The sequence below is a fragment of the Apostichopus japonicus genome, chromosome 17, assembly GCF_037975245.1.
Source record: "Apostichopus japonicus isolate 1M-3 chromosome 17, ASM3797524v1, whole genome shotgun sequence".
NCBI lineage: Eukaryota > Metazoa > Echinodermata > Holothuroidea > Aspidochirotida > Stichopodidae > Apostichopus > Apostichopus japonicus.
This window is the reverse complement of record NC_092577.1, coordinates 12,081,764-12,108,992: the sequence shown is the minus strand read 5'-3', so window position 1 is coordinate 12,108,992 and position 27,229 is coordinate 12,081,764. Positions and strand designations below refer to the sequence as shown.

Here is a 27,229-nt window from a genome sequence, read left to right as displayed (position 1 = left end):
TCAGTTTAACCATTGCAAAACGCATTGCAAATTATTTTTCTTTCAGTAGGTGCCTGAAAAATATCAGCATTATTGCCAACATTTTCACAACAATTTTGGTTGGAGGGCTGCAGCTCCCGCAGCCCCCGCCTCCTACGCCTATGGTTGTTATTTTAGTATGATGCTTAACTTTTTCGACCTCTTCTAGTTCATAATCTAAACGGCTATGGGTAATATTTGAATGCTGCGTTCTGATCGCTATTCTACGGTTGGTGGGACATGTCAGTTGAAAACTTCCATATGTATATATTCAAGCGGACTTGAAACAGTATAACTGAATGTATATAGGCCAATTAATGCGGCAATTATTTGTGATACATGCGACGCCTATAGCCTATACTTTCAGGAGTGTCAAATAAGCATGCACTTTAAAGAAAAAACTCACTTAATAAACCTAAATTAAAAATCAATTCAACCGTTTTTAAAGCTAAAATATCAGGAAACGTTGTTTTTTGGCAATGTACCTTCAAAGTTAAATTAACGTTCATGGTCCATTCTGTAAAAATAACAAAACGTTATAAAAGTAACAGCTTTATACCATACCACACAGTAAATTAACATTCTCTATTCGTTGGAGAATAACAGTTGAATTTATTTTTAATTAACATAACGTTAATTAAGTATAAAGTGTAATTAATGGTGTGTGTAATCACGTTCTAGTTGTTTGCCAAATTTAACTTCGACCCTTCCAGCTTACTGATATAGGCTCAGTGAAAGTAATACCTTTCTTATGCAAATTTCATGTCAATATTCATCGATCAGCTGTTCATAAATAGTCTAAACATGCGACCCGATCAAGAGTTTAATGCTGTCCTATTCGTATCGTTCACTTTTTACAATTCCAAGGAGGAAACGTCTGAAATCACCTGTTTATTCATTACTCAAACCGGTGCTGTGGCCGAGTGGATAAAGGCGGTGGTATATTTGAAGCAATGAGGCTTAGTAATCGGGAGGTTCGGGGTTCGATTCCCGGTCGGGTCATAATCATTAAGGTGGGTTTTTCATCCAAGAGCAATCTACGGTTTTCCCATCTGAAATGACTTTCTTAATTGAAAAGATTCCAAATTTGAGTTAAAAATGTTGAATTGGAAGCCACCCGACGTGTAAGTTGTAATCCATAAGCCTTTGCGGGTTTCTCCCATATTTATGGTCGCTAAAGCGTCGTAAAAATAACTGCTGATTATTACTATGGAAGGAGTTGACACAATTACGCAAGCTACATCAGTAAGCCCGAGAGAAAGAAACGTTCTTTCAAGAGAATTAGGAACCTAAGACAGGCTAGCCACGAAAGTGAAAGTAGGCCTAGACCTAGCTAACGGTAAACAAAACAGATAGATTTGATTGGCGCATGATAATGTTGGGCGGTGCTTGCAAATTTTGATTGAAGTTTGCCGTAGAATCTACTGACTCGTTAAAAAATCTAGCGAATATTATTCAGCTCACAATTTTTAACGACAGATAGCTCAATAAAAATAATGAATATAGTCGGACATGAAAATTGCATAGAAAGGTGTCATTTACAATGAGCCTTTAGTGCAGTAAGATGGAGAGGTCGAAGTTTAATTTTGGCAAACACACATTGAGACTTTAAACTGATAACTGCATGCGCAGACTAATATGGAAGCAGTGGCGGCGGAACCGGGAGGGGGGGCCTGGGGGGCTCGGCCCCCAATGAAAAATTTGAGGGGGAAAATGCATGATTAGCCCCCCCCCCCCGCCAATATTTACCAAGGCTCCGAAACGTGCATCTGCCCATTTTCAATGCATACTTGTCGATCTGTCCGATACACACGTATACTATATAGGTGTAATAATTTTAGTAAATGCTGGGGGGACCCTCGGCTCGTCCACTGGCTATAGACCACATTGTCACCCCGTGAAAAGTGGAAGCAGTGAGTGTGAGTACCGGTAAGCGCAACACAACTTTGTCTTAGGCCAATGACTTGCCTCATTTCAGCCAGTTCTCCAACATCCCATTACTATACACTCAAAAACGTCTTTGCGAGTACACTACGAGTTATAGCTACTCTCTTAAAACACCATCGAATATACAAATTACAATGTTTTTACAGACTTTTACATGCAATCTGAGAAATTGCAGGCTTGAGACCAATATTTTAGGGCTAGGTATTCGCAGCATAAAACACTCGGGAAGTGCCGTTTCCGGCCATCTGGGGGGGGGGGGTTGAAAAACCCAAAATTTTCTTGTACGCTCCGCCCCAACCGATGGTGGCGCTCCGCTTAGATAGTCTCCACACATTAGCCCCCCCCCCCCAATAAATTTTAGTATTACACAAAAGTTGGTGTGTATGGGAAGGTTGTGGGGATAAGGGAGGGTTGCTTTTTCACGGCATTTTTCAGGGGCAACTATGACACTATTTGAGTGGAGCACTAAATAATAGCAAGAAAAAATGTTTGCCATGTGCCTATCAGATACCGGAAATGACACTTTCCAAACATTAAAAGTTGCACAAAACACTCCAATAACTTGAATCATTGGAGACGAAAACAATTTTTCAACTTGGTTCTTTAGTCAGGAGTATAGTACTTACAACTCTGGTCGACTAAACATGTATCTGTTGTGCAAAGTACATCTACTCTTTCGAAACAGCGGGGTAAAGTTAATTCAATTTAAAAGTCGAATGCACAATGTATGTATGAAGACGTATACAAATGATCTGGCTTTTTTGCTTTTTTTGCAGTACAAAGCAAAGCGCCCTCACATTTTTCAAGGCTTCACTGCATAACACACGGCGATACACTCCTTCCTGTGAGATTCGAAGGCAATGGCGCGAAACTTGATAAAGCAGTCGTTCCTGCTGCAGGTTTGTACCGGTTGGCCGCTGCGCATGCCCGGCCGGGCCGTCGATCTTGATCCCGGTTGCTGTCGTCTGCACGTCTTGGTCTCATAGGGAAAGGATACAGACAAAATGAAAGGTAAGTTCATCAGCGAAATCGAATCGTCTAAAACCCCGATTTTATTTTGTTTAACTTTTATACTTTGAGGTATGTATCTGAATAATCTGATCCTCCTGTAGTGTAAGTTGGCCTGGTGATAATTCACTTAAACGAATTCAACTCTCGCGCTTCTTGTTGATTGGTCCGCTGTACGTAGTTCAACAGTGACATCTAGCCGGGTCGCCCCGGCAGATATCAGGGCTATCAACTGCTTATTTTCAAATCCCATCAAAATGGCTGAATCAAATGGTAAGTAACATTCGTAATGATCACCAAATTACGGAATCGAAGTAGGTATTGAAGTATTTATCAAGCAATCTGAATAAAGAGGCATTGCTTAACATGTGTGTGTAATTTCACTGCATATTTTTAATGCGCTAGGGCTTATTTTGTGAGAAACTTCATTGCGGACATTGGATCTAAAACAACCGCGTGTTCTGCATTACCGTGGCGTAGTGACTATCGAGTCACACATGCCTAACGTTCGGTTTGTATGACGGCGTGCTGGCATACTCTGTTAAGTACGACATACACTGTATAGGTTAGTACCAAAATAGGCCGTAGTATTGTAGGCCAGTACGTTAATATTGTTCATGAGAACAATCTCCAATATGACAAGAACGGAAAAACTGCTATCATTAGTCCATCGATTGTTGGTTATAGGTTAAGATTGTAGATTCTTATCTTTTTCACAACAAACATGGCAAATGTGAGAACCGAAGCTTTTCTTTCTATGTACAACTTTACAAGTATTTATGACGTCTTCAATCAGGCTTTGGGTTCTCAGGACACAGGGTGTATTATAACCCTACATTTACGTATTTGTAGAGAATCTAACAAGTTTTATCTGCTACAAATATCTACGAAAAAACGTGCAGTTTGCTGGGTGCGACTGTAGCTCTGTATTCACGATACTAGGGTTTAGGATCCTTCACAAATAGCTGGCATCGAGTAGGCCATCTGTACTCTCCTTATATTGATGAAACTTATTTTTTTCTCGGCAAAATCTATCAAGCCAACTGCAACTTACTTAAGTTAGGCAATGCTAACTTAATTGCCACTATGAACAAGACACATCTCAGTTTGTCTCTGGCTCAGAAACGTATTTTCCAATTCCAATGAGTGCATCCCCAACCCCCACCCGGCCCATTGTGTCCAACACTGAGCCGAGTCCAGGCGCATAGCCAGGAATTTGCCAAGCGAGGGGCGAAACTGTAGATTCGGCATTGCAAACTATCTAAGCGTAGCGCCACCATGATTGGCGCGAAGCGTACAAGAAAATTTTGGCTGTAAATGCCTCCCAGATCGCCGGAAATGGCACTCCCCATGCCTTGTTAGTTGCATCTTAGCATTTTCTCTTTTTTAAAAATACTAGCAATATCATAAAAACCTTAAAAAATTTTGTAAAAAATATGCTCAAGGGGGGGGCGGCTGCCCCCTTTGCCCCCCTTTGGCTACGCGCCTGGCTGAGTCCGAGTCTGATCTGCAATTGGTTGTTAGATCACAAAATGAGTAAATAGGTATACGTACACATACATACACACTGTACACATAATGTATCTAATATACCACACTTTCGCCTGGCAGGAGTCCTAGTGTAGAGACAGTAACCAAACCTGATAAATCCATTGTTATAAATTATGCAAAAATGATGATCAATACAGATGCGACAATCAGCTTCCCACCTTCAGTATCAATGCAAAATTAGCCAGAATCGTCAGGAAGCAAACATCAGCGATTTGCCACTGTGGTTGTAAGACAGTACTAAACTATCGAAGCAATGTGTTCCAGCATGCAGGGCAAACATTATATAGGTCATCCGAGACTACCAACTTTCTGTTGTCAAACCCAAATCAGCGTTTGGAGGTCGTCTGTTGGATAGCTGGTTGTTTACTTGACCTCAATAAAGAGTGCATTGTAGCTTAAATACCTCCAATCAGATAAATAAGAAATTGTTACTGCCATTCATCACTTTGGAGATACTGAGTTGAAACACAAATACAGGTAGGACTATGAAATCCCCCCCCCCCCTCCCCCAAAGCTTGGGTTCTATTAAGCAAACCTACACTCTATCTCTCCTACAATGAATGTAACGTATTGGTCTTTCTTTGTTGGTTTGCTACATGCTGTTTACAACCACAAGGTAAGACTTGGTTGTCTGAGGGATTTATGACCAGAAAAAATCTTTGAAATATATGCCCTGAGTATGTAAAGTAATAAAAAATGATAGGATCAGAAATAACTAACAATGACTTATGTAACTCTAAATAGTTATTGCAGTGTAATCAACAAATATTCAAATACTGGGTGGATCTGGGTAGGTTTGTCTCATTTGTAGTCAACAGTGGACCTACTACCTTAAGAGAAAATCCATATTCCATACTTTTCACCCTTATTAGGGTGTGGAGACTCGTGCCAAAAGAAACGTCTAATGCCGGTAATCTGACCTAGTTTCGAATGAGGTGTAATAGATTTGTTAGACTATCAGTATCATTGATGCAAGAAAATACACACACAGCAGGTTGCTACAGTTGGTAATTAGACACTAGTGTACAGTCAATACATACAGCTACGGTCAATACCCACAACACAGTGTACATAGCAGCGATGGACATCTCAGGTCTTGATAAAAGATAATAAGGTATCACGTTTCATTACTGTCTGCATTTTGTAGCGACAAGAAGAAAACTTCCCATGCAAGCAACAGAAAGTTAACTTTTTCAGAGCGCCGCAAGCGGCTTAGGGCGAGTCTTCAATGCCTTTAATACTTTGCCAGGTACAGTGAACGGTGACTTGACTAAACAAGCTCATACAGATATTGAGAGGATATCACACCCAATACTTGCTTGTTTCATGAGGGTCACTCCTTGTACGACAAGGTGCTTTTAACTCTTCTAGCAGAAGCCAGTATAAACATGAAATTAACTTCAAAGGCAAAAGTATTATACTTGAAGGTGAAGAAAAAACAATCTGTAATTTGGCTTTGGGCATTTTCTTGTGACACCACTTATCTGAAAAAGGGAAAAGTCAGATTGGTTTAAATGTTTGGAATATTATTTGTGTTATGAATTCCAATCCACACCAACTGTAAAATTGCTCAAAGTATAAACAAGATCACAAAATGAAATGATATGAACTACAGATTATAGTGTCCAAGAAAGTATCCCTTCAGAATCAATTTATTTATGGATGTTCTCTTACAGGTCGCAAAAGAAGCCACGCTACTGATGCTGGGGAAGAGGCGGCTGCCAAGGTCCAAAAAGTTGGTGTGTATTAAAATGATCATCTCTGCTAATTAAGTTATTCCTTTTATTTTTTTTATATTTTGATATCTTTGTCTTGGGGTTGAATTGTATGGTGTTTTTCTTTTAATTGTGACTCCCCAATGCAGAAATAAAGCTCTTGTAAAGGTGGTATTGCTGAGTGATAACACCACATCATTTCTCTATAAATTCTTGACATATGAACTGCAAGTTACCGTTAGCAGGTGAACCCTTCGCTACTCACATTGGACAGCCTGGGATGTCATGCAAAATGCTTATTAATGTTAAAAAAAAAAACATTCAGGATAAGCCAACTGGCCCAACTCACATAATTCCTTCAGGAAGAACTGATGAATACACCACTGTGTTGGTATCACCTCCCCCACCCCCCCCCACAACTCAACCAATCATCTTAAACACCACTTTTTACTGGAGCTTTTAATAGCCATAGATTTTGACATATCATACTCATTGTATATTAGGATATTTATAACCTGAATATTACAATTTAAGGCTTTATCTGCTTTGTAATAGAATTTAAAAGAATATTCTGGTGGCTAAAGTTGATTGCTGGAGAAAACTGCTAAAACAATTTCTGAATCTAACTGAAAACCAATTCCTCGTAGCATTTTGTATTGTAAAGATATGAATTTTTGGTTTCGATGATAATCTTAACCTATGAATTCATGATGGCATATGTAAGTGTGTGTATGTGCGTGTGTTTGTGACGCCAAGCTTGTAAACATGATATCTCAAGAAGGGAAGGTCGGACCAACTTCATAGTTAGTGTGTGGAAGTAACACATTGAGTACAAGAAGCCTATTGTTTTTGGTGGAGGTCAAAGGTCAGTTAGGATCACCAGGGGTCAAATTGTGAAAGCCTAGTAATTAAACTCGATATCTCAAGAAGGGAATCATAGGCAGACCTCATATTTAGTGTGTAGGAGTACCACATTGTTTTTAGAAGCCTCTTGTTTTTAGAAGCCTATTGTTTCTGGTGGAGGGCAAAGGTCATTTGGGGTCACCAGGGGTCAAATTGTGAAAACCTTGTAAACACAATATCTCAAGAAGGGAAGGTCAGACCAACTTCATAGTTAGTGTGTAGAAATACCAAATAAAGTACAAAAAGTCTGTTGTTTTTGATTGAGGTGAAAGGTCATTTGGGGTCATCAGAGGTCAAATCGTGAAACCCTGTAAACCTATACACCCTCACTATACATTACGTCAGATTCATGAAGAAAACTGCTCATGTTACGTCATTGAAACCACAATGCAGTTTTGCATTCTGGTTAAAATTTAGTGATATTTTCTAAATTATGCATCTGGCAACAGCAAAATGGATGATGTCAACATGACACTTCAGCTTCAATGTCTTTGTTTTTCTTTATAATATCTCAATCATTTATTCACAAACTAAAGGAATATTTCTACAAAAATATATATATTTTTTTATGAAATTCTAAGTGCAGAGATCTTTGACAGCTATGCAAATATTCCAAATGAATCAGGTTTCAAGGATAAAATCAACAAGAAGCTTATAATAGTCTAAGTAAAGCTTCCAAAGAGGATTAGCCAAGATGACATCAAGGACCCCCCCTGCTGTGATCCCACTTCCTGGAGTAGTTGAGGGTTTAGCCAGTCAAAATCGGTCACATTCAATCAAACATATCTCAAGTTATGGGCATGATATTGAGATGGGGTTTTCAGCTAGCAGTGTGGAATATTTTTCTCTTCAATAAAAGATTACATTTTCTGTCACCAGATACCCCTTTCAAAATGGACGACAGGGTGACTCTTGTCAGTAACTTGAAACTACAGTTACCAAAGAGAGACACCCGTTCGTACAAATCCACCATATCGAAGGTAAACTGGGAGAAGGTGGCCTTTAAACAGTTCTCCCCCAAAGAATGCCAACAGGAATGGGAGCTCATACAAGCTGATGTAAGTAGATATTGGAATAGCTTTGTTGACATATATGTATCCACTATTCTGTGAAGTTGTGAATAGAGTCTAGACTCCAGCTGGAAGAAGATGGGAGAGGAAGGGAGGCAGGGGGAGAGGGAGTTGATTCAAGCTGATGTAATTATTTAGCTTTGTTGACAAGATGTATCCAATATTCTATGAAGTTGTGAAGAGAGTCTAGACTCTAGCTGGAAGAAGATGGGAGAGGGAGGGAGGGAGGATGGTAGGGATCAAACAAGGTAGTTTTTAGGAAGCTCGTGGGTACATGGGTAGTTCGGTACAATGCATTCTGATTTTGTTGTGTGTCAAACACCCGGACAGATGACCACCATTGCTGATTTTGGTTGCTGTCACAGAAATTGGATCCTCGATGACTACCATTGTATTGTGCATACCTATTAGCATGATTCTTGATCCAGATAGAAATTAGCATTATGCTGCGTTGATATTTTGTGTATTCTGCGTTGATAATTTGTGTATTCTGCGTTGATATTTTATGTATTCTGCTTTGATATTTGATTTATTCTGCGTTGATATTTGATGTATTCTGCACTGATATTTGATGCATTCTGCACTGATATTTGATGTATTCTGCGTTGATATTTTGTGTATTCTGCATTTTTATTTTGTGTATTCTGCGTTGATATTTTATGTATTCTGCTTTGATATTTGATTTATTCTGCACTGATATTTGATGTATTCTGCGTTGGTATTTTGTGTTCATGGCTTGTTCTTTGCCTTGTTCTTTATAGATTCGGAAGTACAAGAATGCAACTGAAATTGTGACCGAGGCCCTCGATATGGTTAACAACACTACATACCTCCCCAAGCTGAGTGCTGTAAGTAGTGTGCAAAAGTAGAATGTAACTTAGGAGAACACAACCAACAGCATTGGTGAACATGTGTTCATTCATACTTAGTAAAGATTCCTAAATCCTATTGGTCCATTCAGGTCAGCTGACCGTGGTTAATCCTATGAGTAACGCACGGTAAAATTACGGGGCATCACTTTAATAAATCTTTGGTTATATGTAACCAAAAATGTTTCGTTTTATGATTTTTCTCCCACACAAATGGTAGTGTATGAATGAACGGGGTTAATTAACGGTCTAGCGTGTGTTACTCACATGATTAATGCACTCCGGGTGTTAATGCTATCGCTGGATGCACTCGGGCTCCGCCCTCGTGCATCGCTTGCATTATCCCCTGATCGTGCATTAATCCTGTGAGTAACGCAAGCTAGACCGTTGATTAACCCCTTATTCAGTATGATTTTCTAAAGATCTATTTATGACATTCAAAAATATCAGTTTTTTTTATTTACTCATATTTAAAAAGTGTACAGTTGTAGAGGGCACCACTATACCTGGTTGTTTCAGAAGCAATTGTTTTAACACACAAACATGATTAACAAATTCCTCACCCCACACTCAAGAGAAACTAATATTCATTTCTAATAGTTTCTTTGTTTATTTTATATTATATTGCTTAACGATACAAGAGGTGCACTGTGTAGGGGTAGGTTGTACCAGTTGCCCCATTTCATCACTTTCTTTGAACTTTCTTACCTGTTGATGAGATCGTAAGGATTTCTTCTTTTTGCTGTCTATTGTTCTTTAGGGAGTATTGTTCTTTAGGGAGTACTTTACTTTACGGAGTTCATGGAGCATTAGTTCTTTAGTTACTTAGTATTGTTCTTTAGGGAGTATTGTTCTTCATAGAGTATTGTTCTTTAGGGACTTTACAGAGTATTGTTCTTTAGGGATTATCCTTCTTTAAGAGAGTTCAGGGAGTATTGTTCTTTAGGGAGTTCAGGAAGTATTGTTCTTTAGGTAGAATTGTTCTTTGGGGAGATAACTCATGCCAAGTACACCAGGGTTTTCAGTGTATTATCTTTAAACTGTAGTATGTTCTTTTCCATGTTTTGCTGTTGTGCATAAGTCATTAATGTTATGAATGTATTCCCATCCTTTGTTTTAACCTAGCGTCTCTCATCTACTTACAGCTGTATCCCAATATGCCGAAAAAACCCTTGACGCCATTTTTCCAGTATTACTCGGCAAAACACAAATCGGTCAAAGAGAAAAACCCATCGTTTTCCCAGACTAAGATCAGCCAGGTGCTGTCCGAGAAGTACAAAACTTTGCCAGAAAAGAAAAAGGTTTGTCCTCTCCAATATTTTGTATTAAACCCATAAATCTCTGGTTTGAGATTGGTCGGAAAAAATGCTGTTTATCGGTGTCATTTTGTACTTTTTCGTTACATGCAAATTGCATTAAAAGATTGAAGAGATGTAGATGATTTTAAATATGCAATACTTGTTCAGATTCTCCCTCCCTCTCTCTGTAATACCATGTGCATGTAGGGATAATTTATCTGGTATCCTATCACAAAATTGGCAAATTGCTCTGCAAATGCAAAGATGCATAGCAGTTGTATCACACAGGAACCATATGTATTTTACACAGGAACCATATGTATTTTACATAGGAACCATATGTATTTTACACAAGAACCATATGTATTTTACATAGGAACCATATGAATCTGATATGAGACATACAGAATCTTCCAACCCCTACACAAACTTTGAATACTAAATTATTCCCTAGACTGTGCTACATAGGAACTAATATTGGAAGTTAAGTATTTATATATTAGGGCAAAGCTTTTAAAGATTTCTCTGGTTGTCCGATTGGCAAATTTGGTTATCCAAAGAAAATTGAGCAAAATAATGAGGCTGACCAATATATGTACAGTACACTGTAGAAGAGATGTAAATGTTTGGCAAATAGAACACCAGCTTTTGAGCAATTACAACTCCCATTTTGGGTGAAGTAATTCTCCAGCTTGATGGAGTCTTTCAGAGTGGAATGTGCTTTAAAATAAAGCTTTTACCTTGAGCTACCTTATCATGTGACATATCTCTCTTTCTCTTCCATCAGCAAAAATATGTGACCAAATATGCAGCGGAGATGAAGGATTATGACGTGAAGAAAACAGAGTTCTAGTATGATTGCATTTTTATATATTTCTGTTTCAATTTCTTCAGTTTATTATCCCCTGCCTCTTATGTCTCAACATACTGTACACTATAATGTTAAAAGCATGTATACACAAACCTAACTGCAATCTTTAGGTTGCGTCATAGGTTAGCTATGTGACAGCTATGTGACAGTTATTTGACAGCTAAGACACAAGTCTTGTGCCAAATTTGGGAGATATTCAAAGTTGAGTATAGGGGCTGTCATTATTTAAAAAGAAACATCTAATGCCGGTTATCTGACCTAGTTTCCAATGAGGTGTAACAAGTGTTAGACACCACCATCGATCCCAGGAAATACACACACAGCTTGCTACCGTCGGTGATTAGACACTAGTGTACAGTCAGTACATACAGCTGCGGTCAATACCCACAGCACAGTGTATAAACGATACAGCGATGGACATCTCAGGTCCAGCTAAAGATAACAAGGTATCTTGTTTCATTACTGTCTGCATTTTGTAGCGACACAAGCAAAACGTCACTTGCAATCAACGGAAAGTTAACTTTTTCAGATGGCTGCACACGGTTTGGGGCGAGTCTTCAATGCCTTTTTATGTGTGATGTCATAATGCCACTAGAGTCTGAAACATTTGACTTCTCTGTGTTTTACTTTTTTCATATTTTCATGATAGAATGTTAACAGTGTGGACACTGACATCAAATGTAATCATTATTGGTCGTGTAAAGAGATACAATATTCTAGAAGTAGTATTTACGAAAGCAGTCTGCATGAAAGATCCTAAACATTTGTTATAAATGATAAAACCCAATGAAAATTAAAGCAGATGTGACTTATTATTTTTATATTTAGACTTGCTCAAGCCTTCCCCTTGTTTGTGAAAAGGAATTTGTAAACCTGTGGGATCTGTCAAATGGAAGTAGTAGTTCATAACAGATATCTCCAGTTAAGGAGAATTGTTTGTTGATTTTTCCACTTATGTTTTATATTTAAATATAGTTTATTTCCAACAACTTTGTCAAACAATTAACTCCAGTCACTGGAATATATATCCCTTATATAAGGTTTGCTTGGAATCTTCAATTTTCTTTTGAGAGTGAGTGGTGAAGCTGAATAATTCCAGACCATTTGAATATAAGTTTGAGTGACACTACTGCTCCATTATTCAGGGATGTAAGTCTTCCGTAATTTTACGGAAATCCGTTTTTTTTTAAATTCCAATTAAGTTTCCACAAAATTGTACGAATATCAAAGACACAATGCGGCAAAAATGCCTGGCCCGTTGCAGCAAGCTAACTTCAATTTTCACTCATCGATCAACCAAAATACCATTTCCTGTTACACATCGCATTGCAATGTACAACATTGTGCCATGTGAACATCGTTGCGTACGTGTAAACTTCAAATCGCCATAGCTCATTTCTGTCGTTGAAAAACCTTGCCTAATTCACATCTTCTTAATTGCTGGTGCTCGACATAAGTTTTGGAATTAACGCTTGTGATATTTGTGAGCGGCAGAAATCTACGGGATACGCATATGATAGTTGATTTTCGTGATCGCATTCGAATGTGAGACTGTTTTTTATTTCGGAGTTCGCAGCGACGTATTTGTAACTTTAAGCTAGCCTAACATAATGTTAGTGTGTAAGTAGTCAGAACTAGGAGTAGGATGTGTTAGTGCTAATACTTTTGAGCTAGCCTAACATAACGATAGTGTGTATGTAGTCAGAGCTAGGAGTAGGATGTGTTAGGACGGCATTCACCCGGGGTCTCCGAATAGTTTTCCGTATTTTTTTGGGGGGCTGCACTTACATCCCTGATTGTTCTTAGTTTTTCAATTCTCTTTGATATCATTAAAGCACGGAACACCCCGAACTTAAACAGTCAAAGAAAGGCGAGGGCAGCAGATCACCGATATGCCCCACGCCGTACAGATGGTGGTTGGCAAAGCAGCTCATGGACCGACCAGAGGTAAGTTATTCAGAGATGCTGCCACTAAATCATATTTATGGTTTCTTTTTTACCCAGTGAATCTTGAAGAATTGTTACCCTCTTCCCATGTCACGGTTTCTATCTTTAATCAAGAAATTTGGAAATCCACTTTTCAAGCAAACCAGACCAGCATATAGAAATGTGGAATCATTAATCACAGTACATTGGTCTCCTTTTAATTACTTGTTTTACCACAATGAGATTCATATCCTATGGTAATGTATTATAGGTCTCCTTAATCCAATGTACAAACCTAACCGCAATGTACAAACCTAACCTCCATGCACTCATCTAACTTCAATGTACAAACCTAACCACAATGTACAAAACTTACAGTTACCTTTTCAGTGTTGGATTTTCAGGAATTTGAGAAGGTTGTCCGAAGGACTACCAGTTTCAAGGATTTTCAAATATTTGGTAGTCCTGCAAAAAACTTGGTAGTCCTTCCAAATTTTCCACCAAAATTGAAAATGAACACAAATAATACAAAACAAAACATTTTGGTGCTCAATCTGATTGTGTCAACCAAAGCTTTATTAGTTTAGCATATAACCATGTTATTACTGTTTTCAAATAGGGTTTGCACGAGGTATCCAGGTACCCGGATACCCGCCCGACGCGATACTACACGGTTCCTTATTTATTACCCAAATACTACGCAGTGTGATTTTTTTTTTTTGGCAAACCTATGGTTAGGCAAGATATTCCCATTGAGTTAGGCTACCATGTGGTCTAAGATAACAGCAATAACGAAAGTATTCCAGCATTGTTACGAACACAGGATTCTGGGTCCGGGATGCAATGTTTTGGCCAGGGACGCAAAATCTTCAAATTGCTTGCAAACCCCAAGTACACACTCACAACTAGGTCAACGGAAAACATTACAAAACACATTTTTGAATGAACATCTTAAAATTCTTCTGACAAGAACCAAAAGTTCTCCTACTCCTACAGATCATTGAATTTGTTTGAAAATAAATATATCATAACAATCAACCGCAAGGTACAGGGTTACCAAAACTTCATTACAGAGATTTTCATGCTAAAAATAGACAAGGATGCTTTACCAAGATTCCCGTGATTTGATTGGCTAATAGTCCCTACCGATTGTCTGCAACCATTCTTGCATGTTTAGTGCTCAATGAACACAAAGTAGGTTGTTTAACAACAATTACTTGCAACGTTTACTTTCCCCTGTGTAGAGATAACAAAGTTTGTGGTAAAGGCTCTCATATGTGTGCACTCAAATATCATACCGTTAGGCCTTGTCTCATATTTGTTACGTACATTTTGACAACAATCACTGGTGGTACGAAGATGCATTTGAATTGTTTCTGAGACTATCACGTAATATTTTAATCATTGTTTTGATCAGAAAATGTTATGAGTTGAGACAATCTATGAATCCTGTGGGGAGCTTACATATCTGATCCTGAAAGGATATTTATCTCACAGTATGTTTCTTTTCTCTGCAATAAGAGTTGGTAATGTGAAATGTGCATTCATACCACAGTAGTTTCTGTTGCAAACTTTTTCGCGGTCCAATTGACCACGGAGTTGCGAGTAGGAAGGACGAGGGTTGATGAAGGAGGGGGCTGGGGTAAAAATTGTTTGAAACGGCAGGGTGGGCGAAAGGAGGAGTGGGGCGGGCCGCCCCTGTCAAACACCGAAGCTAAGACACTGAGCCATCTGCCCTATAATATTGTGTATAACATTCACAAAGTATAGGCAGTGATACTACACTAGTATTAGTACAGTAGGTCATACAAATTACAATAAACGTAATTGGTGTTCGATCGGGACGCAAACTTTTTTTTATGGGACGCAAACTTTTTCGGGGGCTTGCGTCCCTGGGACGCAAATTTTTCCCCGCTGATAACATTACTTTATTCCATGGATACCTTATAACTGCGTCACAAATTCAGCGGTATAGGCTAGATTTCCCCAATTGACTTAGTGTGCTGTTAGGCAACCATGTGGTCGAAGATAACAGCAATACTGAAAGTATTCCATGGATATCTTATAACTGCGTCACAAATTCAGCAGTATAGGCTAGATTTCCCCCATTGTCCAGCAATGCATTTTCACTCGGCCTATAGACTGTCAGTGTCTGATCGACTGTTGTTACAACACCGTACAAAATGCATTGCACTGGCATTTAGCCACAAGTTTCATTTGTTTTCTGGGTACATCATTAAACTAACGTTAGGCGACTTTATTAGTGAACAGATTTTTGCTAACGATGTTGAAAAGTTAATATTTCGCGCATGTTTTTAAATAATTTATGTATGGTTTGGGTGTTATTCAGAAACTATTTAATTAAATTGACTTTCGTTTTTAATGAAATATAATTAGGCTCAATAATTCTTCAAAGCCTTCATTTTTTTTGGTCGTCCGAAGGACTACCAAGCACACAACATTTTGAAAGATTTGGTAGTCCGACGTAATTTCTAGTCGTCTCGGACGACCGGACGACCGTGAAAGTCCTACACTGCTTTTACGCTGTGTGTGTTCTGCGTACTTTGGAATCTTGTGTTCCCCCAAGTCCCATGGGTTAGGGTTGTTGCCGGGGTGGTTGTCTTTAGGGCTGCAGAAAGGAGACCGAGAATATATGAGACGAACAGCTCAATTGGCAGATATAGCAAGCGCCTGTGAACGTACGTTCCTACATATAGCCACGCATGTACACATCAAGTGTGCGTTTAGGTGCTTGTAATTTATATGGAACGCCAATTTGATAAATTTTGTAGGGGTACCTATTTTTCCGTGCAACACACTCCCCTCCTTGAAAGAAGTTGTCCACAAATTGTGAAGCCTATGATGTTTTTCTGCCAATTCAGCAGTTGCTCACATGGCCTCTTCTCCGTCACTGCAGAAACTAAAAAAAAAAGATTAACTGAAAATAAATGAAGCAACATATATACGAACTGCCACAACATATAACCTGAAGCAATCATCTGAATTGTCAGTTTGAAATCTTAAAACAACAGTTCTTTCAGTTTCCCAATCTCTATTGGTTCTAAGCTCAGTATCAAAATAATGATAAAACATGTCTGTGGCATATTTACCTCAATCTCTAATAGTCAGAAAAACACTAACAGCTAATACAACTTACAGGACTATATCCTTTTACTCTAGCTACCTCCCCATGTGCATAGCTTTTCCCACCTTGGGTTTTGCACCTACAATGGATTTGCTAAGTCCAATTGTAGCCTTAAAAAAAGGAGAAAGGAGTCCGAGAACATATGAGACGAACAGCTCAATCCGCAGATATGGCAAGCGCCTGTGAACGTACGTTCCTACATAGGCAAGCATGTACACAGTTAGTGTGCGTTTAGGTGCTTGTAATTTATAGGGAACGCCAATTTGATAAATTTTGTAGGGGTATCTATATTTTCTCGCAATACTTGCACCAATCATCACATTGCAGAAATTAAAATGTTTCTAAAAATTTAAAACTAAACTTTCAGCTAGTAATGGATCATTATTTCTGTGACACATTTAAACATTTTAAGTCAATCCAAAACTTCTGAGAAATAAAATTTGTAAAAGTTTCAACCAATCTGCCTCTCCACTCAGGCTGTGAGATGTTAGAACTTCATCTCTACAAGGTTAAAAAAGTACATGAAAACGTTTGTCAGTCTGCAACCATGAGATCAACACATCTTTCTTTAAATTTTAACTTTTGGTAGAAACTGTCAATTTCAACAATTCAATATATGCAGAATGCTTGTAACCAAGTTGCTAAGTATGCATATATTTCATATTATGTTCTAAATAGATTGATGTTTGGAATATAACTTGAATGCTGTAGTGTCAGGCCTTTGAAATTCAGGCTATTTACTGGCTAAATGCCAGCAGATTTCACTGCTTGAGAGAAGAAAATCTCAGGCACTGGCATTTTTCTGCCACTAGACATTAACTTTAAGAACATAAACACATTGTATTCGGGGTTGCAATTGTCAGTCAAAATATAAGCAAGATTTCAGTACCTAACAACAAGGGCGGTGGAACCAGGGGGGCACAGGGGGCATGTGCCCCCCCCAACTTTTCCTCAGGTTAAAAATGTGCCCTTTTTCTACATAAAAATTGTACTCTTAATCACCGTATTAGGTCAGTGATATTTCAGTAAGAGATCTAATCCTAATTTAGAACTTTTAATGAATTTCTTTGGGTCAAACTCAAAGCTATGTTAAGCCCTTAACAAGAAATAAACTCTAATTCGGCAGATTCCTACTTCAGCAATTAGCATTTCGTATAAGTACCTGAATGGTTACGCCAATCAAACATCAACTTGTAAACATAGATTAATGAAAGAAGGTGATACGTGTTGCAAAGTGCCCTTCGACGTCGGTGCCAACCGAGATTAAAAGTGCTTCCGCCGCCCTTGCCTAACAAAGCCCGGTATCACTGATTATTATCAGTAACTATGATAGGGTTGCTCTCTAAAGCCTGTACAGTTACTGAGTTGTCAGGGTAATGACAGTAGGACCTTGATCTTAACCAGGAGGGTGGGTCTTTTAAGAACATGTTTTTATTTTATTTTAGCAAGTAGCTAAATTTGTGAAATTCTTTGCCTGAGTGTAGTAAAATAGAGAACTATGTCTCATGTTTCAACCTTTTTTCTTCTTCCCCCAATCGAAAGGTTCCGAGGTCAGAGGTGGAGAGTGAACTAAGAGCCAAGTGGAAGGCCCTGTCGGACAAACGCAGACTGAAATGGATACACATGTCCCTACAGAAGAAAGATGAGTACGAGGTATTAAAAGGATTGTCTGCTAGCCCGAAGAATTTACCTTAAAAAACGATAAATAATTTTCCAAACATGTTGTCAAAGTATGAGAAATGACAATGTTGCGTTTGACAGAGAAACAATTTTTAATGGTTGAAGATGGACATTTCAAATATGATTTAAACAGTACAGAACGTGATGTCATCTTCGCAAATGCAGATTGCAACATGAGCCACGCTCTGCACAGTACCTTAAGTAATAACAACAAAAACCACGTTGTATACAGTTGGAAAAAATGGTGCTTTTGGTGAGAAACTGGTGAATTTGAAAACCAGATTTCTATAAGAAGAAAACGTCAAATGGGACAATTTTCACATGGTTAGAAAGAGAAAAATAATAATTACAAGGACAATCCACCAGACAATTCCTTTAAGGTTTCTTTTTCTCCCTCAGTCAGTATCTCTGTTTGAAGAATCAATTCAGTTTATTTCTTCGGTTTTTTAATGATTCGCTTGTCCAATCATCTAACCTATTCCTATTTCTTAGATCTCTGTCTTAATTTTTCAGCAGAACAAATTTTTCAGCAGAACAAATTTTTTCTCTCATTTTGTTCTTATCGTTGTGATGATATTTTGTTTCCGTGGCAACTCGGTATCCCCATTGATCGCCCATAAAGTCTGCAGGAAAGAAAAGTGTCAATATTTTGTGGGAAAAAAGAAGTGGAAGAATCTTGAACATTAATTATTTAAAACGTTGCAAAATATCACCCGGTCTCAACCATATCGAAGTTTCTCAAGTGGGAGGGGTATACCTCATCCCTATAGTCCCCTTCCCCTGGTCACAATCTCTGCTGCTGGGAGTGTCCCCAGGATGGGTCAATGTGAAAGCAGTGGTCACCAAGCAAAAAGGCTTAAAATACCTGCTGCAGGTATATAATGCACTTTCCAATTTGTAAATGTAGTACCGCATTAATTAATTGTTAATGCTTGAGTAGTTTTTGTACTCAACAGGTTGACAAAGGTTTTGTTGATCAACTAATGGAAGTACTTGTTGAGTACCTAATGAGACATAACCATCATAAAGTAGAAGACAGCAAATAATTTAGTGGTCTTTTGCTCATAAAATATTCTGCTTACAATAAACTGCTATTTATTTTAGTATTTGTATAGTAATGTTCCTGGTTTGTATATTTGCACTTTACAATGCGATATTTGATTTCATGATACTATGTGGTTCCACCTTTTTTCCTTTAAGAAATATTCATATTTTTACCCATAACATTCGCATGGTTTTCATGGTTTCTCTCATTCTCATGGTTTCTCATGGTTTCTCTCTTTGTGTTGTCAGCAAGCCATCCAAGAGTACAGCAAAACCCACCCAAACTTTAAACCGAACTCAAAACCATTGTTGACCAAGTCAGAGAAGGCTCTCTATGACAAGCAGCAAGGCAAGCCCACCAGACCACCAATGTAAGTAATAATTTAATGGGCTAAAATCAAGTTTCCAAAAGTTGGTCTTTTCCTTAATTTCAGGCATGAGCTTTTTCCGTGAATTCGCCGAATATCCGTGATTTCTTTTCTACCTTGGGGACAAAAACTATGATCCTAACACACTGTAGCATATGCAAACTGGAGTCTATGCCGCAATTTTTGCAAAGTTCCGTGATTTTGTTTTTTTTTACCCCACGCTCATCACTGTAATTTACAGCAACATCAGTGACTGCAGGCTTATGGGAGCAGCCCAAGTTTATCCACAAACTGATGAAGGCTAAAAACATGAATACCAGAAAGAATTACTGATTTTCTCTAAAGTCTGTGATTCCTATGTGCTTTCATGTGACGTATATTATATGACAAAAAAATCTTACTTGTGCCAGGACAAAACCCAGTATTTTCATGGAATTGTTTTACATTGCAATGTCTCAGGAACGGCTACAGTCTCTTCTGTTCCCACTTCATGAAGTTGAAGAACGAACTGACCTCCACTCAGAGGATGCAGGCCTGCAGTAAAGAGTGGAAGAAGCTCTCAGACAAAGACAGAATGGAGTATAACACTAGGACAGTCCAGGTAAGGTAGTTTAATAGCAGGACAGAATGGAGTATAATCATAGGACAGTCCAGGTAAGGTAGTTTAATAGCAGGACAGAATGGAGTACAGTACTAATAAAACAAAGTTCTTTTACAATTTAGAATCCATGAGATCTTCAAAATTGTTCAGATAACTGGTTATTTGTAGTCTTATTTTGATGATATTGATATGTGTAGTTATTATTCAGTGGTATGACACCCTTAATATAGCTCTCATTTTACTCTGATTTTCAGGCCAAGAAGGAATACTTTGAAAACTTGGAAAAGTATGTCCTGGTAAGTTGTTACTTTGTGGTTTTGTATTTGATTCTTTGTCGAGGGAATGTTTGCCATGGTGATGGGGGGTAAACTCTCTTACAACTCAGAGGAAAAACAAAATCTCTAAGGGAAACTACCAAACATTTCTGTTGAGAAGCTTAACACCATCCATTTTGCAGTCATAATTGTTCAAACTTCACGAAGCGTTTGTCTTGTCACCATGACAAGTTTTGTATTTGTGGAGTTATTTTTCATCTCCCCCTTTAAGCCCCATTGTTGTCAGGTCTTGTAACCTAGTGATCAAATCAACCAATGGCAAATTGCCTTCATTCCCCCCCCCCACCACTTAATGTAATGTCATTCAAAATAATCAGTTACCAATGGCAACACAGCTCAAAGAATATCCTCACACTCCATAAAGATTTTAGCCAGAAAAAATGCCATTTAAGCAGCTGTGTGAAAGGTAAATATCTAATCAGTACAGTTCATCAAATGATCTCTCATTTCTGTTGATGTTTTCACTCACTTCGGAAAACATTTCTCAAGTTGTGATCTTGCAGATTTTACACACTTTATGACATCTGAAAATGCCCTAGTGTGTAGCTTATTTCAGTCAAAATCCAAGCATCTTCTCTCTTGCCCCCAAAAAAGTTGCTTTTGCCCCTCTTGATCCTCACTTTTGGGACTGGTTGTAATGTGTCGATCTCCAAAAAGGAGATATGTTCATACTAGATTGTTTGCATTTAATGTAGTTATTGTTGTTGATTTTAAATACCTTCAATGTATTTTTTGCTATTCATTACTAACATTTTATAACAATTTTTGCTAGCTAGTTTGAGAAGTGTCTGTATTAACCTGCAAAATAGCCTCATGGGGTGACCCAAGTATTTCCAAACTGCATGAAGTGATTATGTGAATGTAAAAACTTTCAATTGTAGAAAGGTCTAGGTCGGGATCTTAAATTAATTAATTAAGTAAGATCTTATTTTGAGAAATATTTGACTGTTATAGAAAAAAGTTATCAAACATTGCTGAGTTTCTTTAAGGAAAAGAGTTTTTCCAGATCTCTCAAATGGCAATTTTTTGTTTTTCAAATAATTTCATATATTTTTTTCAAATTTAGTTTTCAAATTTTTCAATTATTATGATTTTTTTTTCAAAGTTTTCAAATAATTTCAATAAATGGTTTGCCATGACATTAATAAATATTCCAGGGCTTGTCTTGTGAGGATGATTACATGCAACTCTCAATAATCAGAAAGCCATTGGTTCCATGTTTCTCTACAGACCCTACCACCAGAAGAGGCGGCAAAATATCAAAGCGAATTAGCAGCTTCCAAAGTTCCTTCTAAATCCAGGGTGAGTAGACAACGACTTCTGTGTCCACCAAAGTAGATTTTGTCACCCATTTGGCTCGATTGGCTCTCCACACAGTTGGAGGCTGCCATTCTGTAGGCAGCATTAAAGGGCAAGACAACCCCACCATCAATATTGGTCTATGGGATAGAGATATATATAACTGGGTCAATCCATGCTAAATCAACAGATTTTTGGGTGGATTCCAGCTTTTGAAAACTTTTTGGTTGCTAGGACGCCTAGCAACCAAATCCAGATTGCATTTTAAGAGCCCTAAATTTGCAAAAGATTCCTCCAAACTTGACACAAATTTTTGTGCCCAATTTCATCCTTCGAGATATGGCAGGACACTATCAATTTCAGGCGATTCTGAGAGGGTCGACGTGGAGGCCACTGTTGATTTGGCATGGATTGACCCAGCAGGTTTTAATGTCAACACTGTTATCATTCTACTATGAAATATACAGGCATGAGCTTTTTCCGCGAATTCTCGGAATATCCATGATTTCTTTTCTACCTATTATCCTAACACACTGTAGCATACGCAAACTGGAGCCTTTACCGCAATTTTTGCAAAGTTCCGTGATTTTTTTCATACCCCAGGCTCATCCCTGAATATAGACAAAGAAACAAAAGTGAAAGGTTTTAGATGCTAGTGGCAGTATGACATCACAGATTTACAAAATGGCAGCGACTCAGACATGACTTTAACCAAGAGTATACCCCAAACAGAATCAAACTTTTCTTAGCTGCTTGGGAAAAGTTTGATCAAAGTTACAAATGTATCTGTCATACAAGGCAAAGATAATTGTTGGTGTCGTGTTTCGTTAACATCTACGTCAAATAAGTTTCCGGTTTTCAAGAATGTTTAATTTTTTTGATCAATTCTAGGTCATTTGTTGGCATACATTGTGTTTCTTTTGCCATAAATCGTATGTGTTTATGTGTGTGTTTATCTTTGTTTGTTTGTTTTGTATTGCTTTCTTTGTTACTATTACTGCATGTAGATCTGTATCAATGTCTTCAAATCAAACAATGAGATAGCATTGTCCTCATTTACATACATATGTAGCCAGTGGCGTAGGAAGGTACTTTTGAGTGGGGGGGGGGCTGAAGACTGATGGCCGGCCTGGGGGAGGGGTCTAAGGGGAGTGGGTGTCCCCCTCCCCTTTGGAATTATTTTGCATTTCCAGGTGGCCTCAGATGCAATTTGGTGCAATATAGCACACTTCAACACCCACTCCATTTTGTAAATAATTTTGCATTTTCACCTGGCCTTAGATGCAATTTGGTGCTCCAAATGAGATTTTTTTCTCATTTGGAAATGAAAAAGGGGTTTTCTGACTTGCGAAGCGGGGGGCGGAATGATACTTCCTCCCCTCCATATTTTTCATTGGGGGTTGGCGCCCCCCAGCCCCCCGGTTCCTACACCCTTGTATGTAGCTGCTGTAATCATGTACCCATCGTTAAAATTGTCAAATTTTATAATCTCTGGAATTACATTCACATTGCTCCACAGAAGAAGGCTTCGACAGCCGTCCCAACAGCCAGTAAGAGCATCTTCTCCGGGCTTGATGTTTACTTGAACGAATTCAAAGAGAAGTTTGAAAAGAAGAATCCAAATCTGAAGCCAAAGGCTATCGAGAAAATGTTGAAGGAGAAGTACCAAGCCTTGCCTAAGACAAAGATGGTAAATCACAGATCTCAAATTTTTCTTGTTTCTGGGGTTTTAATTTTATTGATTGCAGGGATGTGCCCAGGATTTCCTGAGTGCCGGGTATACTGATCACCGTTCTGGGGGAGGGTCTAAGGGGGCACCTCCCCTTTGAGAAATTTTTCGATTTTTGAAGGTGCTCAGATGCCAAAAGCTGGCACTTGTGTAGCTTTTTAAGCACACACACTAGTTTTGCTAACAATTTTTTGTGTGAAATATATTGTTAGGAATGTCGAGATTTTAGATTAAATAGTGCTGGTCGGTATTCACGATTTTTAAGACAGTGCTGGGCGGTAATTTTTAGTACTGTGCGGGGCCGCCCAGTGCCGCCCAGCGTGGGCACATCCCTGTGATTGTTTATTTATATTCCTTCTGGAATTCAAAGGAATGCCTCTAGACAGCAGTATAGTTTGATCTATTGGAGTTCAGTCCTGGAAACTTTTGAATTATGTCTCAAAACTGCCCTGACCATGAGCAAGGCCAGATCCGCACTGCCCCGTCTGAATACCGTCCGATATCAACTCATCACCTAGTTTACGATAGTTGTGAATACCCATGGTCGTACAACTGGCTTACATTTACTTAAATCTCACTTTTTTTCTTTTTTTTTTAGGAATTTCGCTGTAAATCTATATTATTTTAAAATTATTCCTTCGTTTATACATATGTATTTCTTTTTATATTAATATTTAACCTGTGTCAATTTTATTCTTCATATTCATATTTTAAGGGTTTTGTCATTTTGTTGTCATTGTTAAGCGCTCTTAAACATGCTTAAGCATTAAAAGAGCGCTATATAGATTTGGTAAATAATAATAATAATAGTAACTGACCTGTGCACACTGATCGACTGATGAGCGCACAAATGATTGTTTTCTGTTTAGTGCTGACACTCATTTCACTGGGATTGGTTTCATTTGTATAAAGACTGCAGTTTCATTCATGCACCACCACACACTGCCAATAGGGGAAACGCTACGCATTCAGTCTTACCTCTGGACGCTGGCATGACTTTAAACTGTAAAAATTCATTATTCAGTCTCAAGCACACTAACCCTGCCCAACTGTCCACAATTTTTCTGGTAACGATGGTGGATTTTAGTTCTTGATGATTCGGGCAGTTTGTGGTGGGCTTAGGAGTGCACAAGGCTGGGTTTATGAACAAGTAACTGTCTTGGTGGGCTTAGGAGTGCACAAGGCCGGGTTTATGTACAAGTAACTGTCTTGGTGGGCTTAGGAGTGCACAAGGCTGGGTTTATGAACAAGTAACTGTCTTGGTGGGCTAAGGAGTGCACAAGGCCGTGTTTATGTACAAGTAACTGTCTTGGTGGGCTAAGGAGTGCACAAGGCCGGGTTTATGTACAATTAACTGTCTTGGTGGGCTAAGGAGTGCACAAGGCCGGGTTTATTTACAAGTTACTGTCTCGGTGGGCTTAGGATTTCTAGCGCAAACTCACTACAATTCGGACACCTAATTTATCCTTCCCTTAAAATGAATCAGTAATGACAATATCGTTACAAACTCAAAAGCCAAATGCACACCTGTGTAAAGTGCTTATCTATTCTTACCTTTTATATTTTTTCTCAGAACAAGTACGAGGAGAGAGCGAAAGAGATGAACGCCTTGTAAGTATTGATGCAAACCTCTAGTCCATGAAAGAAAGATAAAGAACAATTTTAAAAGAAATCTGGCAAGAACTTTTACTCTTCTTAATAAAATTTAATAATATTTTATTTTTATATAGCGCTTTACATCAGCGATAGGTCTCAAGGTGCTTTACAGACGTTATATTACCCCTGATCAATGATAACCTGTCCCAGAGAATATCCCTCCAGTCGGCAGCAGTTATATACTGCGCCCAATGACAAGTTACCTCACAGGTACCTATTTAACCCCTGGGTGGAGAGAGGCAAGTGAGATAAAGCATCTTGCCCAAGGACACAACGTAATGAACTAAGCAGGAATTGAACCAGCAATCCTTGGATCACGAGTCCGAGGCCTTAGCCAATTGGCCACCACGCTTACATTCTTACAGGAACATAAGCTGGGATACAAGGCTCAAAGTAACTGAACAGATGCAATAGTCTCGAGGAGTAATACTCGTTAGCTTCAAAACAAGTGATATGCTAATTAAAACAACAATTGAAGAAATGTGAACCAAACATGCTGTAAATATTATGAAAAAGAATATATTTATGAATTAAATTGACTGTACCAAAAAAAGTCTGTTGAAAAGTAACTGTTACATAACCTTGCAAACAATTGCGACAGAATCTCTCTCGCTGTATATTTTGTGGGCTGGAAAATCGCCAATTATGAACTCTTATAAGGTGAGGTCAGAGGTTAGGTAGCAGTTTTCTTCAGTAAGTATGGATTATTGGTTGTCAATAACTTAAAAGGAGGATCACGTTAGGGAGAATTGTCGTAATCAAAGAAATGGACCGACTTGAGTGCTAGCAGTATATTTTTGTTACTATTTAGGTTAGGGATGCACCGGATATCCGGTTCGGCCGGACTATCCGGCCGGATAGTGAGCAATTATCCGGTTCCGGCCGGATATTTTTCAAAATCTGGCCGGATCTTTTTCAAAATCTGGCCTGAATTATTCCTTAAAAAGGTGTTGGTATTAACTTAAATCAATGTAAACCATTTCCGAACATTAATAAAAACATTCAAAGTAACGAAAAATTAGGTTTAACATGTTTAATTTCATTTTCTCAATGGTCTGACCCACTAAATGGGGTCTTAATTTCCCCTTCTTTATAATATGTGTATACCTCACCTAACATTTGCTCCTTGTTTCATACTTCTACTTCTTAATAATGTATTTTTTTTGTGTAATGAAAAAATCCGGTCCGGCCGGATTTTATCCGGCCGGATTTCATGTACTATCCGGCAAAATCCGGTTCCGGCCGGATCCAAAAATTTGGTAAAAAAGTATAAATGAAAGGAAGGCTGAAGAAATGACAATGATAGATCATCAATTGATTTGTAGATCGTCAGGTAGCGAGGCTGACAGCTCCTCCGATGAGGAGGATGATAGTGAAGATGAAGATGACAATGAAGAGGAGGAGGAGGAGGAAGAGGAGGAAGATGATGTCATGGCTAGGAACCTATGGATTGAGCACAACCTCCATAGCTACATGCAAGTACATAAGGTAAGGAACCTATGGATTGAGTACAACCAACACAGCTACATGCAGGTTCATAAGGTAAGGAACTTATGGATTGAGCACAACCTGCATAGCTATATGCAGGTTCATAAGGTAAGGAACCTATGGATTTTGAGCACAACCTGCATAGCTATATGCAGGTTCATAAGGTAAGGAACCTATGGATTGAGCACAACCTGCATAGCTATATGCAGGTTCATAAGGTAAGGAACCTCTGGATTGAGCACAACCTGCATAGCTATATGCAGGTTCATAAGGTAAGGAACCTATGGATTGAGTACAACCTCCATAGCTACATGCAAGTACATAAGGTAGGAACCTATGGATTGAGTACAGCCTACACAGCTATATGCAGGTTCATAAGGTAGGTGTGCATATATGACACTCTACCCATTTTCATCGAAAATTCAGTTATTTTCTTTTATCCTTTTCCCATGTCATATTTTTTTTTTTATTGATAAATTCAAAGATTGTTCTTTCAAACAAACCAAACCAGCATAAAGATAAATTAAGTCATATTATTCAATAGAGTACATTAGTCTAATGTAACCAGCGGTTTTAAACAAAATGAGAGTCATATCCTGTGGTTCTGTCTTATAGCTCTCCACTGATCAATACATAGAATGACTGGAATTGAGCCTAATACCAAACTTGTCAAAATTTCAAAGAACTACTTCATCTTATCATTGTACA

The 27,229-nt window shown here is 38.4% G+C and overlaps 1 protein-coding gene across 2 annotated transcripts in view; it reads left to right on the top strand.

Annotated features, from left to right (window-relative positions):
• Nucleotides 1–2,818: 2,818 nt before the first annotated feature.
• The window catches only part of LOC139984529 (nucleolar transcription factor 1-like), a 32,408-nt gene continuing 7,997 nt past the window's right edge, over nt 2,819–27,229 (top strand). The window contains exons 1-15 of one of the 2 annotated variants that reach the window (XM_071998445.1): nt 2,819–2,976; nt 6,201–6,263; nt 8,022–8,200; nt 8,974–9,060; nt 10,227–10,382; nt 11,167–11,231; nt 13,086–13,197; nt 17,864–17,974; nt 19,295–19,416; nt 19,873–20,014; nt 20,269–20,310; nt 21,580–21,651; nt 23,168–23,338; nt 24,951–24,988; nt 26,359–26,521. In XM_071998445.1, the coding sequence (XP_071854546.1) occupies nt 2,970–2,976; nt 6,201–6,263; nt 8,022–8,200; nt 8,974–9,060; nt 10,227–10,382; nt 11,167–11,231; nt 13,086–13,197; nt 17,864–17,974; nt 19,295–19,416; nt 19,873–20,014; nt 20,269–20,310; nt 21,580–21,651; nt 23,168–23,338; nt 24,951–24,988; nt 26,359–26,521 (1,530 nt within the window). In that variant the 5' untranslated portion in view covers nt 2,819–2,969. Of the gene's footprint in view, nt 2,977–3,102; nt 3,247–6,200; nt 6,264–8,021; nt 8,201–8,973; nt 9,061–10,226; nt 10,383–11,166; nt 11,232–13,085; nt 13,198–17,863; nt 17,975–19,294; nt 19,417–19,872; nt 20,015–20,268; nt 20,311–21,579; nt 21,652–23,167; nt 23,339–24,950; nt 24,989–26,358; nt 26,522–27,229 lie in introns of those variants that run through there. The other variant, XM_071998444.1, reaches the window with a different exon arrangement.